The sequence below is a fragment of the Balaenoptera musculus genome, chromosome 1, assembly GCF_009873245.2.
Source record: "Balaenoptera musculus isolate JJ_BM4_2016_0621 chromosome 1, mBalMus1.pri.v3, whole genome shotgun sequence".
NCBI classification, from domain to species: Eukaryota; Metazoa; Chordata; class Mammalia; order Artiodactyla; family Balaenopteridae; genus Balaenoptera; species Balaenoptera musculus.
The window spans coordinates 61,824,579-61,841,946 of record NC_045785.1 but is presented as its reverse complement, the minus strand read 5'-3'; the positions used below and the strand labels follow the sequence as shown (position 1 = coordinate 61,841,946).

General features: G+C 36.1%; 1 protein-coding gene across 1 annotated transcript in view; it reads left to right on the top strand.

Annotated features, from left to right (window-relative positions):
• NEGR1 (neuronal growth regulator 1) overlaps positions 1-17,368 on the top strand; it is a 901,553-nt gene that overhangs the window by 700,709 nt on the left and 183,476 nt on the right. The window contains exon 5 of the mRNA XM_036834093.1: positions 9,558-9,678. Coding sequence (XP_036689988.1) covers positions 9,558-9,678 — 121 coding nt within the window. The remainder of the gene's footprint in view (positions 1-9,557; positions 9,679-17,368) is intronic.

The following is a 17,368-nucleotide window of genomic DNA, read 5'->3' as shown; positions in this document are numbered from 1 at the left end:
TTGTTCAGTGTATCCAAATCAATCACATACAGCTATAATTCAGCATGACTGACAACAGAGAAGAGAGCAAATCATGAATGAAGCCTAAAGAAGGAAAGTCTGGTGAACAGCTAGGAAAACAGTGAACCATTTAATTCCTATTGATACAGCTGGTGGCCCAATAAATCTCAGACATATTTTACAGTGGATGCATCACTGGAGTGAGCATTGCTGACTACAAGGGGACAGCTACTTCAGGCTGTAATTTCAGTAGTGCCGACCCTTGCCAAAAGCATGATATGAATGAATTCTGCCTAATCACAAACAAACTTCTCATTATATAACCCTTTCTCTCCTGTTCTTTCATCTACTTCTTCATGAGTCACAAATAACATAACTATCCATCCTTAAACGGCTTCTCACAGATGTACACTCATAACACAATATAAGATCATTCACACCACAATATTTTTGACTAATAAAAGCTTAGGTATATTCAACTCCCTTGAAAGGATTAAATATTATAATAGCGTTAAACCATGAGTTTAGGAAAAGAATCCCTTATGTTGTAATTTTAAACAATGCACAGATTTTTCTTTGAGGGTTTAGGGGACCAGTGCTAGGACCTTCACCAGTGCCCCTAAATTCGGACTTAATACGCAGTTATAGATCTTAGCTCTGAATTTTTTTTACAAAATATTTTACTTTTACACACCTGTGTAAACATAAGGGAATTAGAGATCACAGTTTAGTACACTGTCATAATGAATATTGAATATTGAAGTTTAGTTTACATGCAAAATTCTTATCATTGTCATTCTTTTGAAAGAGAAAATGACCTCATCATATGCTTAACTGAATTAGTACATTGATTTTGTATATGCCCTAACACATGACATACCTCCACAGTTACACATCTTTCTAGAAGGGACACCTATGTGTTCCATACACTTTTGATATTCTATCACATTGTTGAACCCAAGCCTCTTACTTCTTGGTCAATGAGACATAAGACAAGGTCTGCCACAAATGCACTACAAAGTAAATTTTTCTTGGTTAACTACAGTAAAAAAGCAGGATAATGATGGAATTCTGGGAGAGTAAAAAGTGATATACTAGTCTAGCTTTGAATTAAATTAATCACATGCTTGCAGCACGAAGACAATGACTCAAAAAAAAAATTAAAAAACAAAAAAAAAACTTAGTTTCCTTTTCTATCTGGATCTTATCATGATTCTATGCTCTTAAAGGGAACATAGCTGTAATACCCTATTCACTTGTAATAATTCTGTTTAATAATAGCCAAAGATTTTATTGACTGCTCAGTGCAAAACACTAAGGTAAGCACTTTCCAAGAAGTGTTTTACGTTGTCTGTATAGCAATCCTATGAAGTAGGCACTATTTACTTTACAGACGCAAAAACTGGAGTTTAAAAGCGTTAAGTAACTCAGATGATAAATGTTAGAACCACTTTTTCTTGACTGCAAAGCGGGGCCTTTTTACTACACTGTGTTGCCACTGTGTAAATGTTTAAGGTCTTGGGGAAGCAGGAAGTACTTTACAAGCTGGATTATTTTCACTCCCTGTGAAAGCTGACCAGAGGTGTAATCAATGTGAAAGTCCTTTATGTCATGAAGACTATGATTTAACTATACTACAGTAGTTTGATTAAAAAAAAAACAAAAAACTAACTAGATAATTTTTTTTAATTTTCTCTTAGTTCTTAGTTTTCTTTAAAATCAAATTAGTCCATAAGATAAGGACATATGTGCTTCATAGAAAGGTTTTATTGACCGTGTGATCCATTTCTGTGAGATCTATGACAACCTTGGAAAGATTTTCATATATTTCTCACCCTGAGTTGCAACCTGTCTTCAAGGAAGAAATTTTTCAACTATCATCATCCTCACCTGTAACAGTAGTGTGTTGAGCAGGCATGTCTTACATTATGTGTTCTCTGGTAGGTACTGGAAACCTTAATTTTTTTTTTTTTCAAAAACTGCATTTGACCAAGGTTGCCTTAATGTAGCTCACAAGTTTCAGAATCTAGACCAAGGTCAACATGCTTACTTACCACAGCGTTCTCCTATGTAGCTTCTCTAGGATGGATTTCTTCATGATTCACTTCTCATTATTATTCCTCACTCTTCTTTATTGTTGTAATTATTTAACATGGCACCTTTATCATTGTCCATTATTTTGAGGTGGCAGGGTGGTGATCAAATTCTTTTGCCTTTGAAGTTCTAAAGTTTCACTGAAGCTACTTCACTTCACTAAAGCTATTAAAGCAATTCTCCGATTCCCTCACTTTTTTGATAATAAGACTTTGTACAAAACCAAAGCTCCCATTGAGGATGGCAAGAGAGGAAGAAGGTCTTTGTGGCTATTGTCATGTAACTAAGAAAACTTGAATCTGGATTAGGCTTGTTGGGTGCCAAATGCAGAGGATCTGTTGCTTGCACCTGCAGAGCCTGGAGTTTTGAATGAAGCACGTTTAATTATCTTCATCCTGAAATGACTGGCTAAACAGTAAAAGGAAATAATCCCACTGAGTAAATGGAAAGGGAATACTCGTTTTTTTATGAGCATCTAATCACACAGGTGTTAAATATCCCTTCTTGACCCTTTCACTGTTGACCTTCCCCAACATCTGTTCTTTGCCATTCCCCACATCTGTCCAATAACATTCATCTGAAATTGATTTTTTTTCACTGTGCAATTGTTTCAGCTCACAACCATATACAATTTGATAAAAGGGCGGGATGCCTAAATTTCAGCATTGCACATAAATCAGTCTATTCCAAAGGATGCCTTTGTACTTATGAATTTGAGGGGCCAAGTAATCACCTTCTTTGCTGCTTTGGTGTAATTAAAAGCAGTTACATCTGAGTAGAACAAAAAAACTATCTCCATGGAAGGAAAAACAGTTCCAGAAATAAAAATGCCTATACATGCATATATTTACACTCCTACTCTCACTTCTGGGCCAGGACCAAAATTCACAGAGAAATGGAGGGTGATGGTGAAGGTGAAAGAAATAAGCCCTGCGAGCAACCACTCAGGTTTTACCATTTGATTGTCTTTTCTAGGAAGGGCCCAATATGATTTCCTAAAACATGGAACATTCCAGTGAAAAATGAGTGTTTGGTACAACTTAACCAAGCATACATAAAATTCACTGTTGGAGATTTAATTAGTCATAATTGTTATGAGGTATATATTTCTAGCAAACAAATGACCCTATCCTTCTGATGCAAATAATTTCATCACGTAAAACTCATTAGTCTATTATAGCTCATAAGCACACAGAAGTCTGTTGAACCAGTGATGACTGTTGACTTGAAAAGTCATGTATCACATAACATAGGATGTGGAATAGACATTAGACATCTATTTTTCTAACTGTCCAACATATCCAGAATATGTCCCAAGAATTATTAGGCCCACAGGAACTCCAATATAAAATTTTCTGTAATTCTGTGGTCTCATAAATTTGGAAAAGCTCCATACTATAAGAGATTCATAAGGCATATATGGACATCACAGTCTCTAGGATGTGCTCTAGAAAAGAAACCTATTGGGTTTAATTAGACATTTCAGTGGCCATAGAACTCCTTTATTTATACAAAGTAATATGGTTCAGAATGGTGTAAACTTGGAATTTCACCATTTCACTTGGAAAAATGTCTTCTCACTGCCAGTTAACTAAAATGAGTTGACTCAGGTCCAATGTGACCAGTGATCTATTTAATTAAATTTTCTCTCAATTTGTGCCTTTTCTGTGGATTGGCCAATGATTTTCTCATCATCCTAAAGATTACTACAACAGCTTCCTAGCTGTTCTGCCTGTTTCCTCTTCTGCCTCTATGCAGAACATGTTCCACACATTGGCCAAAAAATCTGCATAAAATGTTAATCAAACCATGTCCCACCTCTGCTCAAAATCTCCAAAACCTCATCCTCTTAAAATAAAATTCAAAGGCTTTACCATGGGCTACCAGACCCTCTGAATCTGAGTTCCAGCTACCCACCCAACCTTCTCTTCTGGATTCTTCCTCTCACCTGCTCAAGTCATGTTGACCATTTTGCTGCTCCTTAAACTTGTTGAGCATGTTTCTACCTCAGTGGTCTCAACTCAGGGTCTTTGACTTTTCTGTTTCCCCTTTTTTTAATAGTTTCCTACAAATAACCACATGATTCCTTTCCTCATATCATTTAATTCTCTGCTCAAATATTGCCTTATCAATAAGGAGCTCTGGAACTTCACCATATAAAATAACCCACTTTGCATTCCTTTTTCTTTTACCCTGCTCAGTTTCCATCTTAGTTCATATGGCTCTTGTACTGTGTATTTATGTATTTTCTGTTTGCATATTCATGTACATGCACACACACATACAAAGTCAAGAATATTAGCCCTGTGAGGCCAGGAATGTTACTTTTTCATTAATGTAGTCCCCAGTAAAAATACTTGTTGAATTGATGAAGGAATGAAGAATAAATAAGTGGATGAATCCTCTGCCTCTTGAACAGTCATTTTCAAAAGAGGCAGAATAATAGCATAAGGGTTCATTCATGTCCCCAAGAAAAATCAGTACAGCTTTCAAGTTCAAGTTTATAATTTTAGCCTCAAAATGAAATCTACTTAAGACTCCCCTCTCCATATTTATTACTTACACCCCATAGCCCTTTAATTCGCTAACACATAAAATGCTCTTAGGCCTTTTTCTTATTCACAAGTGTTAATTCCTGTTTCGTTCTTTATCTAGGCTTCCATATGTCATTTTAGTATCTCTCCGTTTTCAGTGTCCTTCACAGCAGCCTGTGAACCCCCTAGACAACACGATCATGCCCCTTTAACTTGTATGGTTACCTAGTGCTGAGCCATATGCACACTGTACTGCATAATAGCCTTTTAATGACAAATTAGATTTTTATTTCGGTTCATTATGCCTGGGTTTTCAGGCAATGTTCCGGATTTCATGGTTTTGTTTGTAATGAGTCATGGACCCCTTGACAAACAAGGAGTAATTAAACTAACCAGGTTATCAGTAGAAGCTTGTGATGGATCTCCTGTTGCATATGTTATTTCATTTTCAATAATAGTTGGATATCATAAAAGATTATGGCCTCTTAGTGTGACAGAGAGAAAGAGATGAAAGCCTGTGAGAACAAGAGTAAAAATACAATCTTACTTATACTTTTCACAAGCAAAATAGTATCATAATAATTGACAAAAGTGGGTTTTCATTTATAAATATCTTTTGTAATTTTATTGCCTTATAAGGGGGGGATGTGAATCTTTGCTTAACAAAGAAAGTTAAAATTTATCAAATGGTTCCTTATATTGTGTTAGAGAATATGCATGTGTTTGTATTTGTGTATTTATAAATGTGTGTATGTGTATTATCTCATAACATTTTCTTATTCAAACTTCTCTGGTAATCATTTTTTATTATTTTTCACCAAGTTATTAGCAAGCACTTTTTAAAAAATATTTCTTTGCAAGTTTTTTTCTAATTGAAACTTTACTATTAAGAATAAAAATCTCACAGAGAAATAGAGGTGGTATAATTTCAAAGTGAAGTATCACCCTTAACAGAAAATGATTACTCTGCTCAGGTATTTTTAAAATGAAAGGCAATATTCTGTTGTAAGAGTGTTTACAGTTTTCACATTCACTGCATATTGAAAAATTATTAAACTCTGTACTTTTTTATTGCTTTCTAAAGAAACTTAAAATAAATCCAAAGTGCACACTTACTCAGATCTTTTGTCTGAATGAATTAGTATTTGCACCTTCTAGGTTCCTGTTGTATTGAACTGTTTCCCATAGTGTTATTTGAAATATGTACTATGTTAAATGTAAACTGGTAGGAAAGAAAACATTTATGGAAAATGACATGCATATAAAACTAGAAGATAGCATAGGAGAAAATCTAGATGACCTTGGGATTGGTGATGACTTTTTAGATACAATACCAAAGGCACAATTCATGGAAGAAATAGTTGATAAGTTGGACCTCGTTAAAATGAGAAATTCTGACTCTGTGAAACACAATATCAAGAAAATAAAAAGACAAGCCACAGACTGAGAGAAAATATTTGCAAAATACACATCTGATAAAGGACTGTTATCTAAAATATACAAAGAACCCTTAAAACACAATAAAAACAATACAAACAACCCAATTAAAAATGGACCAACGACCTCACCGAAGATATACAGATGGTAAATAAGCATATGAAAAGACACTTCACATCATATCATCAGTGAAATGCAAATTAAAACAATGAGATACCACTACATACCTATTAGAATGACCAAAATCTGGAACGCTGACAACCCCCAATGCTAGTGAGGACACGGAGCAACAGGAACTCCCATACGTTGCTGGCGGGAAGATTGTTTGCCAGTTTCTTACAAAACTAAACATACTCTTACCATACAATCCAGCAATTGCACTTCTTGGTATTTACCCAAAAGAGTTGAAAACTTAGTTCCACACAAAAAATAGATGTTTACAGTGGCTTTACGTATGATTGCCAATGCTTGGAAGCAACCAAGAAGTTCTTCAGCAGGTGGATGGATAAACTGTGGTACATACAGACAATGGAATATCACTCAGTGCTAAAAAGAAACGAGCTATCAAGCCACGGAAAGACGTAGAGGAACCTTAAATGCATATTACTAAGTGAAGAAGCCAAGCTGAAAAGGCTACATGCTATATGACCCCAACTATTTAACATTCTGGAAAAAGCAAAACTATGGAGAAAATTAAAAAATCAGTGGCTGCTGAGGGTGATGAGGTAGTAAAAAATGAATAGGCAGATATAGGAAAATTTAGGAATAGGAGGATTTTAAGAGTGGTGAAAATACTTCGTATGGTATCGTGATGATGGGTATGTGTCATTATGCTTTTGTCCAAACCCATAGAATGTACAGCAGCAAGAGTGAACCCTAATGTAAACTATGACTTTAAGTCATAATAATGTGTCAGTGCAGGTTCACCACTTGTAACAAATGTACCACTCTGGTAGGAGATATTGACAATGGAGAGGCTATCCATGTGTAGGGCAAGGAGTATATGGGAAATCTTTGCATCTTCCACTCAGTTTTGTGTGAACTTAAAACGGCTCTAAAAATAGCCTATTAAAAAAAATGACACATGCATACAACTCCTAATGTTTCCCTCCAAAACTCATCTACCTACAGTCTAACCCATCTCAGTCAATTGGTATTTCTAACTTTCTATTTAAGTCAAGTGAAATCACCCTCTTTTAAAAAAAAGTCTGTCCAGAAATCATGTTGGTTCCAACTTCACAACAGACCCCAAAGCTGGTCACTTTCCACCGCCTCAAGTGCCACCACCCCGGTATGAGCTCCCAACATCACTTGTCTTCTTACTGCAACAGCTTTCATCCTGGCCTCGCAGTGGTCATTTCTCAACACGGCAGCCTGAGTGATGTGATACTTTTAAAACAAAAGTCAGATTATATCCCTCCTCTGTAGTGGTTCACCATTTCACTCAGAGTAGAAGCCAAGTCCTTAAAATGGCCCTCAAAGTCCTATCTGATCTTTCCTCCTTTGGTTCCATATATTATTCAGGGTTCTGCAGACAAACAAAACCCATAATATATGTGTGTATCTATATACACACACATACCTATACACACATATACATACATACATATGTGATATATATATATATGATGTATATATAGAGAGAGAGACAAAGACAGAGAGAGACGGAGGCAGAGAGAGAGAGATTATATTATGAGGAAATGGTTCACTTCTTAGCTGGCTGAGAAGTCCCACAAACTACTGTCTGCAAGCTAGAGACCCAGGAAAGTCAGTGGTGTAGTTCGGTCCAAGTCCAAAGGCCTGAGAACCAGGGGAGCCAATTGTGTAAATCTCAGTTTGAGAGCAGAAGACTGATACCTTAGCTCAAGCAGTCAGGTAGAGAAGGGACAGTCCCCTTTCCTCTGCCTTCTCTATTCAGGCCTTCAATTGACTGTATGATGTGCACCCAACATGGGAAGCGCAATATGCTGCTGAATTCACTGATTCAAATTCTAATCACATTAGAAATACCCTCACAGTCACACCCAGAAATAATGTTTAGCAAATATCTGGATGCTCTGTGACCCAATCAAGTTGACACAAAATAAACCATCACACTCCGTCTCCTGCTACTCTCCCTTCTTTCTCTTTGCTTCAGTCACACTGATCTCCTTGCTATTTCTCAACTGAACCAGGCTTGCTTCAGCCTCAGGGCCTTACTGCAAGCTGTTTCCTCTACCAGTAAGGCTCTTTCTCCAGATACTCACATAGCAAACTCGCTTATCTACATCATCTTTGCTTAAATCTTTCCCTGTCAATGAGTCCTACTCAGATTAGCTTTTATAAAATTGCAACCCATTCCTTGCTCTAATTCCTCTTACCTTGCTCTAATGCTTTTTTTTTTTACAATATTTCTTCTAACATTTTATTTAAATTACTTATTTATTTTATTTACTGCTGATAGTCTGTCTCCCCATCCCCCCCCCACCCCTGTCTAGAATGTAAGCTTTATCATGTCAAGGAGTTTAACTGCTTGTGCCTTGAGAAAGGCCTGGTATGTATCAAGGGCTCAATAACTATTTGATGAATAAAAGAAGTGGCTATGCTATAATGAAGCTTTTTAAGCATTATTTTGTGCCAGGCACTGTGCTTTGACCTCTGAATATGCAGAGATGAATCAGATATTTACCCTGCCTTTAGGCAGCGACAAAGACGCCTGGCATACCCATAAATAATTACAATACAAGATAGAAAGTGTGTCGTATGAGAGATTTAGATAAACTACTCAAAAGGGAAAGGTATTTCCAGCCAGAGTAACAGGGAAGAGTATAGAGATGGTGACCCCTAAAGTTGGGTCTTGAATCTGTGGAAATGGTGAAGAATAGCATTCTATGTAGAAGGAACCACATTTAAAAAAATCACTAATGTGCTAAAGCATAGGGAGTAGGGAAAAACACAGAATGTGGAAAGAACTCAGACTTTGAGTCAACATGTCTGACGTCAAATCCAAACTCTGAAGCTAAGTAGCTGTGTGACCTTAGACAAATTATTTAACCTCTCTGAGTTTCAGTTCTCACATTTGTAAAATTGGGATAGTGCCATCTCGCCTAGAGTATTCTGTAAGGAAATCATGAACATAAAGCACCAAACCCCATGACTTGCTCCCAGCCATCACTCAGTGAATAAGAGCTATTATTGGAGTGTAGTTTGACTGGAGTACAGATGAAATGTTCCCATCAACAATGCCATTTTCCAATAGGAAGCAAGGCCAAAATGTATTGCATTTACTCTGCACTCCCTGGGAACATTCATCTATTGTCCAACTTGAAAAATGAAGCTGAAAATGACTAGTTTTGTAAGAGAAGCATAAAACACTGAAAATGTGATGCATTGGCCTATCAGGCATAAGATTACTTTGAATATAGAAGGAATAAAAATATGTGTGCTCTATATTTTGGTTGAAGATTATTTTAACTTACCCGCAGTTTCTTTCTTTCTTTGTTTCTTTTTCAGTTGCTCCTACGATTCAGGAAATTAAATCTGGCACTGTGGCCCCGGGACGCAGCGGATTGATAAGATGCGAAGGTGCAGGTGTGCCGCCTCCGACCTTTGAATGGTACAAAGGAGAGAAGAAGTAAGGACCTTGTGATTATTACTCTGTTTCAAGCACTTTGAGCTAATGTGTTTGTGTTTCAGATATTTACTTTAAGCGGTTTCTTTAACTGGCTTGAATGATTCTCAGCAACCTTCTCTCGGGCAGGCAAACTGAAGAGGCCCACGTGGGGGGGGGGGATGAGTAGCTGATAGCATCCAGAAGAAATGTCCACTTTGGTTTATATGATCTCAGAAATGCCTTCAAATCCCCCATCACTGATGCATTTCATTTCTTTCCCTCCCTTCTGAGCCAGCACACCATTGCTCTTGCTGGCAACCATGTTTACTTGGGAAATAAACCAGCTCTTAAAGGACTTGGGCACAGCTTCCATGAGAGCACTCCAAAAGCAATCGGAGCTGCGGACTCTGCCTGGCTTCCTTGATAATCCTCAACCCTTTCACCTGCTTCCCTCTCCCACAAGTCATTTTAACATTTTGTTTTATAGAATGTGGCATCTTAAGTATTCTATCACTAAAGGGACTGTAGAGGGGTAAAATACATGGCTGAAGGACTAACCAAGGGGATTTTAGGACTACTCTAACTTCAGAGCAGCTTGAGGAGCTTCAGAAAGCCTTAGCAAGAGCTGTTGAACAAGAGAAGACAGGACTTGATGACTTTCTCTTTACTTTCAACCAGTGGGCTCATTCAGATCTCTTTACCTGCTCTTATCAAGCCATCAAAGAAGAATAGGCCCCCCTGGGTAAAATGGTAGATGTAATGCAGAGGGGAGGGTATTATCTATAATATATATTTTTTTTGCTTCAAAACTAGGGAAGGGATGTAGTCAAGAAAATGTTAGGTTGGACCATATGAACTTTCCATATTTCAGTCAAAAAGGCTAAATGTTGGCAATCCCATACTATTCAACATATATGTATGGGGTTTATTTATTAGTGTCATGGCTCATAACTAATTATGGCTAAACGTCTGAACAGAAAACAGGTGAAATCACATAAGAACTTAGACGTTGCCATAATGGATGAGAATGGATGTGACATAAGCAGGTATTTTGTTTCTTAAACTGTAATCAAAAGAGGATTTATGGAAGATATTCTCTTTCAACATCAGCCTTAACAATAAAAGACATCCCCATAACTACCTCATTTGTTTTGGATAACTGACAGTGATTTTACCTAAAAATTTTCACAGTTGTTTTATATGCAACCTCTTCTACAATTTGGGCTGCTCAGTTACTACTTCTTTTTGCTAATTAATTAATGCTTTGACTAATTCTAAATCTTTGCGCCTTCCTGGAAGCCCCTATATTTTTATATACCTAGAATTAGATAAACTGGTCTGTGGTCACCCTTGTCCCATGCTACAGGATTACATATCTGGCAATATAACCTGCCTCAGATTCTGATAATCCAGGCTGGGAAGTCTTCAGTTTGTGATGATCTTTAGAGATAGACATCTGGGAGAGTGGTTCTCAGTCCTTTGAAAATTATGAAACCCTTTGTTCAAATGCAATCTTTTCTGGAAGCCCAATAAGTAATATCTGTGAAAGTAAGGGTGAATGGAGCCTCAGTTCCACCTGCTCAGAGCCCTCCCTTCCATTAGGACGTCCTTGCAGCCCCTCCTCCCCATCCCTGGTTCTCCGCAAAGCACAGTTTTAAAAAATGACTTAAATTATTTTACATATCTCTCAAAGTCACTTTTGAAACTGTGTCACACCTTTCTTAAAGGCTAACAAGCAGTACTATTGTTAGCAGCACAAGTGAGAACTCCTTTGCTAAAGTCCATTTTGTTTCTAATAATTTTTTTTGCTATATCTCTCTCTTCCCCTTTCCTAAATTCAGTGACCATTGTCAAAACAGGCTACAGCGATCCTCAGCCCAGTTTCTTGGCCTGTAGCAAAGATAGCAAAGAGCCATTTGGTGTCCACAGTCATAGCTTCAGTGATTTTTTTTTTTCCAAGTGGGGAGATGGACTATAGCTTTTATTAGATTTTCAAAGGACTTTAGAACCACTGCTAAAAACGGTAGATAGATTCCCCCCAATCAGTGCCCCTCCCCAATACACTCACACACGAGAAAATCTAGCCACTATGAAAATCAGATGCACTTATCAAGGGCAAACATATTTTCACTTCAGAATGAAGTATACATTTATCATTTGTTAGAGTTATATTTGAGGAAATATTCAAATTCTCAAATACCACTAGAATATATAAATTCCTCTTAAAATTATAGAAAAGCAAATTTGAGTATATGCAGGGAGTAAGAGAGAGAAAAATTCTGCGTGCTGAATGATTGTTGTTACACTCACTAAGAGCATCTACCATGCTATCTTTTCAGGGCCCAGGCCATTTAAAATATTTATTTCATCAAAATGAAAAACTATGTAATGAGCACCTGCTATTTAACATTAACCCATTTTATTTTCACAACAAACCTAGAAGATAGATACTACTCACCTTTTGCTGAAGAGAAACCAAAGCACGGTGTTTTTAAGTAATTTGCACAAGTCTATAGTTAGTGACAGAGCTGGGATTTGAGCCCAGGAAGTCTTGCAAATATTCATGCAGAGTCTGTGGATTTAACCCTTATACTATGGCACCCAGTATTGTTCATGGGACCTCAGAGTCTATCAAAAATAATTTGAAATATCAATGTTAAATGCCAGGGTAAAGGCATTGCAGGTAATTTATAAGTTAGCAAAATAAAAGATTGCACATACGAACACTCACTTATACTTTCCCAATTGGTTTCATCAAAGACACAGAAATAATGGAGTCAAGGTAACCAGACAGAAACGAAACAGATACAGCATGTTTTCAAGTTGTTTTCTTGACCTCAAGGTCATTACCAGGAGCATGAGGCTGACAGAGACTGTCGGAGCAGAGCATAGTTTTTAGAAGATCTTGAGTTTTATTTCCTAGAGATCTTTTATACTTGAGGTTTACAAAAAATATTCAGAAATAACTTACTCTCTTCACTTATACTTAAGGGGATGTTTATAAAAACTCATCTCGCTTAAATCAAGATCTTCAAAGCCAGATCTTCATTCAAATAAATATAAACAAATAAACACAAACAAATAAACAAGAGGAAGTACCTGATGATCTCTAATCTTATCTCTGCCTATAGTTCTTCCACATCCTGTACAATCCGTTTCTGTGTGCTGGGAATAATATGCTTGAGAGCCTTTAAAAAAAAAAAAAAAACCTGCAAAATGAAGCACAATTTAAAGAAAAGAAAGAAACGTTACTGAGGATAAATCACTTTCCAGGACCTTTAAATTCTATCTCATTTATTCTTCAGACCTCTGTGAGGTATGATTTATTATCCTCAATTTACTGATGACAAAACTGAAACATAAGAGACTTAACCTGTCTAAGAGCACTCACTTAAAAGATGCTGTCGGGACACATTTTAGATTTGTCAACCTCTCAGCCCATGTTCTTTCCCTTGTATACATTGCCATTGTTAGTTATCTATTGCGAAGTACAAATCAACCCAAAATTTAGCAGCTTAAAATAGTAAGCTTTTGTTATCTCAGTGTCTGCGGGTCAGGAATCCAGGAGCAGTTAGCGGGATATGGCTCAGGGTCTTTCACTTAGTTCCTGTCAAATGTCACCTGGCGCTGATCCTCTGAAGGCTTGACTAGGGCTGGAGGATCAGCTTCTGAGGTAGCTCGCTCACATGTCCCACAAGTTGGTGCCTGTTATTGACTGAAGGCCTCTGTTAATCACCATACAGTCCTATAAATAGGGCTGCTAGACGTCTTCATGACAAGACAGTTGACTTTCCCCAGAACTAGTGATTCAAGAGAATACCATAGAAGCTGTTCATGATCTAGTCTCAGAAATCTCTATCTTTTCTACAATATATTATTGGTTATAAAAGGTGACCCTATTCAAAAAGGGAGAGGTAATAGGGGAACATAAATATCAAGAGGTGAGAATCATCAGATGCCATCTTCAAAGATGGCTGTCACATTGTCTCCCTCATGGATGATGTAATTGTTTATATATTAGAAATATTAGCCATTTGACCTTTAGTCTGTTGCACTGTTTGGGTAAGCATCATGAGAAAGACTAAAGTTATATACTTGTTATTAAGATATCCCTTTGTATGAAATGGTCATTTTTTAACACTATAGTCTCTTTCAGCATACCTGGCAGGGACAATTCTAATAGGCTAAATTTTACTCTCTATATAAAAACATTTTAAGTATTGGGAAAACAAAAGTTCAGAGTTCAATTGCACGGAGAGCCAAAAATTTAAACTTATTTTCTTAATAACAGAGAAGATTGATAAAAAGAAATACACTCCTTATATGCAGTGAAAGGACACTTCAGAATAGGCTCAGTAAATAATGTCTTTGATAACATGAAATTAAGTTCATCTATAGCTTGAGAACAGTACATTCACTTAGGATTAAGACCAAAAACATAAACTAAATTTTAATGGACTAACGTTTAAATTGGTATTGCAAAAACATAGGTTTTGTATCACTTTGTGGAGATGGTATTACCATCTTGTCTTAGATCAGAATTTTATTATTTGCTTACTTAGTTGAATTCCCTCCTATTTTTTTTAGCTTTCCTCAAATCCAAGCCTGCAACCTAGAAAGACATGCCTTCTTATTTTTTATGATGAGTTTAACTGCTCCAGTCTTATAAAATACTACATACTTTATTCACTTTGCCTATTTTTAGGCAAATGGACGATTGTAGCAATGTCTTTTTAGAACTCTTTAATCACAACAGGGTTTCTTTCTTAATTCTCTGTTATAATTTAAGATAAGGATACAAATGTTACAAATAGGTAAATACAAATTTCGTCCATAAGTGAAAAACAAATATGTTGTAAAACATTAAAATGATCAATATATCAGTTAAAAAACAAACATGTATCTAAAAATTGAATATTTTATATTGTATGATGAGAACTTATAATATTTTGACTTTTTAAGAATGAATTTCAAATTTAGTCTATGAATTTTTGTCATTCTTTACAACAAATAACATGGCAGCACACTTCTCACTTCAGAATCCTGTTAATGGTTCAGTCTACACCACTGCTTCAGAGGAAATATGATGAGCATTACCTTATTGCCTGTTGTAAAGGATTTATTATCTATGTGCATAAAACATGCATGCACATGTCACAAAATGTATACAGGTATCACTGAATGGACAGAAGAATGCCTAAAATCAACCAGGTAGAGTATGCCAGGTTCACATTACACAGAAGTATGATGACCTTTTTCAATCAGGTTAGGTTTTCATTTTAGGGAATGATGATTTTTTACTGTTGGCTTTACAGAGGTAAGGTGAACTTGAGAAATCATAATGAAGTGGAGTGACCTTTCCTCTCCTTTTTCCTATTCTAGATTATTTACTACTGGATCATCTAGATGGGCCATAAATTTCATCTGAGTTATTCACTTTGATGAATGCATGTAAGAGGGAGGGTCTTCTTTCCTTCTTTTATTTTCAAGGGGACCAGAAAAATGAGTTAAAATATTTCTCTGTATCTTCAAAGATCCTTTTTCTTTGCTGTTTTTTCATTTAATTTATGTGTGTCACAGTTATGAATACGTCACATTTGTATAACCCGTTATGATTTTCAAAGCATTTTTATATATGGTAGTTTAGCCAAATGTGCGTGTTTTTACATTTCACTTACAGTAGAGTCAACTCTTCAAGCTTTGGGTGCTACATAAGAGAGAAAAAGAGAAAGAGATAAATACATAATAGTAACAATTTAAATGACATGGACTTGCTACTCTAAAGATGTACAATAGGAGACATATTCCTTGCTACAACTTCAATCATGCTTCATTCCCATTTGCCTCTGATAGTGTATCTCTCCATTCTAAGTGAGATTCTCAGGTGGAAAATGGGTATCTAATATAACATGGTTCTAAAACAAAAAGCAACTATTTCATCCAGTGCCCAACCATGGAGAATGATGTAAAGCAGTGGTCCACAACATTTTTGGAACATATATCCCTATGAGTAAAATTTGAAACTTAGCAAAACTAACAATATATGCATACTTATTTGTAAATTATGTATATGCATGTCTGAACTGGTGTATTGCTTACATTAAATGACCGACAACAGATAAAATCTAAAAGATGAGATACAAATGCAACATAAATGGACATTTTATTATTTTTTTCTCATACTCCAACAGATCACTTTGTACCCACCTTGAAGTACTTGCCCTCCATTTTGGAGACGCTTGTAAAGTACGTTAGTTTAAAGTAAGGAAGTTTACGGAATTGTCAAGGGCAGTTTTAATGACATGCAACTTTTACCCTATATGCTGACTTTGCAGTGTTACAACACATATTATGTAACTTAATATACTAACTTACCCATTTCTTGCAAAATTCTAACTAGATTATGCCTGAGAAAAATGCTATCTCATAAAGGTAAAATAATTTGTTGAAGGGACGTACAGAATGGGAAGTAAAATCTAATTTCAAGGAAAACTTGGGAGGTGATGGATATGTTTATGGTCTTGATATTGATGGTTTCACAGGTGTATACTAATTCCCAAACTCATTGAGTTGTATATATAAAATATGTACAACTTCATATACATCAATTATACCTCAATAAAGTGATTAAAAAAAAAAAACCCTAACATATGTATAAAATAGATAACTGTATAAAAAATAAATAAAATAAAATTCAAAAATTCAAAAATAAATAAATAAATAAATAATTTAAAAAAATTTTAAAACCCCTAATTTTCTGACTCTTGTGTCAAGATATCCCTCTTCTAGATTTTATACCACAATTTTGATTATTAGGGAGAGACTAGAATTATAATTCTCTACACACACACACACACACACACGCACACGAACATGCACACGCACACCCCCCTGGCCATCACCCCTTTCATCCTCTCATTTGCAAGGCTGTTATTATAAGAGTAGCAGTTACATATTTTGATTTAGAATGGTACTAGAAATAACCTCATTGCCACCCCATCTTAAAAATGATCTTCCCTGATGACCTGAGATTTTACTTCTTCTCATTGGGCACTTATCTGTGAGATAATTTGCAAAATTTGAAAAGGAAATAAGTTCCTGTGTTGAAAGAACTTGCATTTCTAATGTTATCTCATTATTATGTATTTGCTTGTTTGTTTATTAGTTTATTAATTTCATCCTGATGATATTTCACTCCTTCTTACAACCAAAGTCTTATCAATACAACTCCATCACCCCTGTGATGACTTGGTCATCCGAGGCCAAGATGATAAAGGGTAAATATCTGAAACAAATGGGAGCATCTACAAAAATCACCAAAATGAAATAAGTACTAAGAAAACCCTAAGGGGAATCCTAAGTCCTTGAAAGTACACAGCCAGGGTCCATTCAACTCAAATCAGAGCATTAACAAGTGCTTCAGGGAAAAGGTAGCTTTTGTGCTGGACACCAAAGAATGAATAGTATTTCCAAATATCGCAAGGGGTGCAGAATAATCATTAGCAAGAAAAGAATGCGGTCAATTCATCTGAGCATTGTGTGGAGAGTTTTTTATACTCTGGGGTACAGGATGTGAAATATGGTGTAATAGAAGGTAGATTTAGAAAGGTCTCTTAGGGCAAGACTTGAGGGATCTTAAATGTCATAATAAGACATTTGGGCTGGATTCCATAGGCATTGGGAAGCCATCGGAGGGCTTTGCAAGAATAGT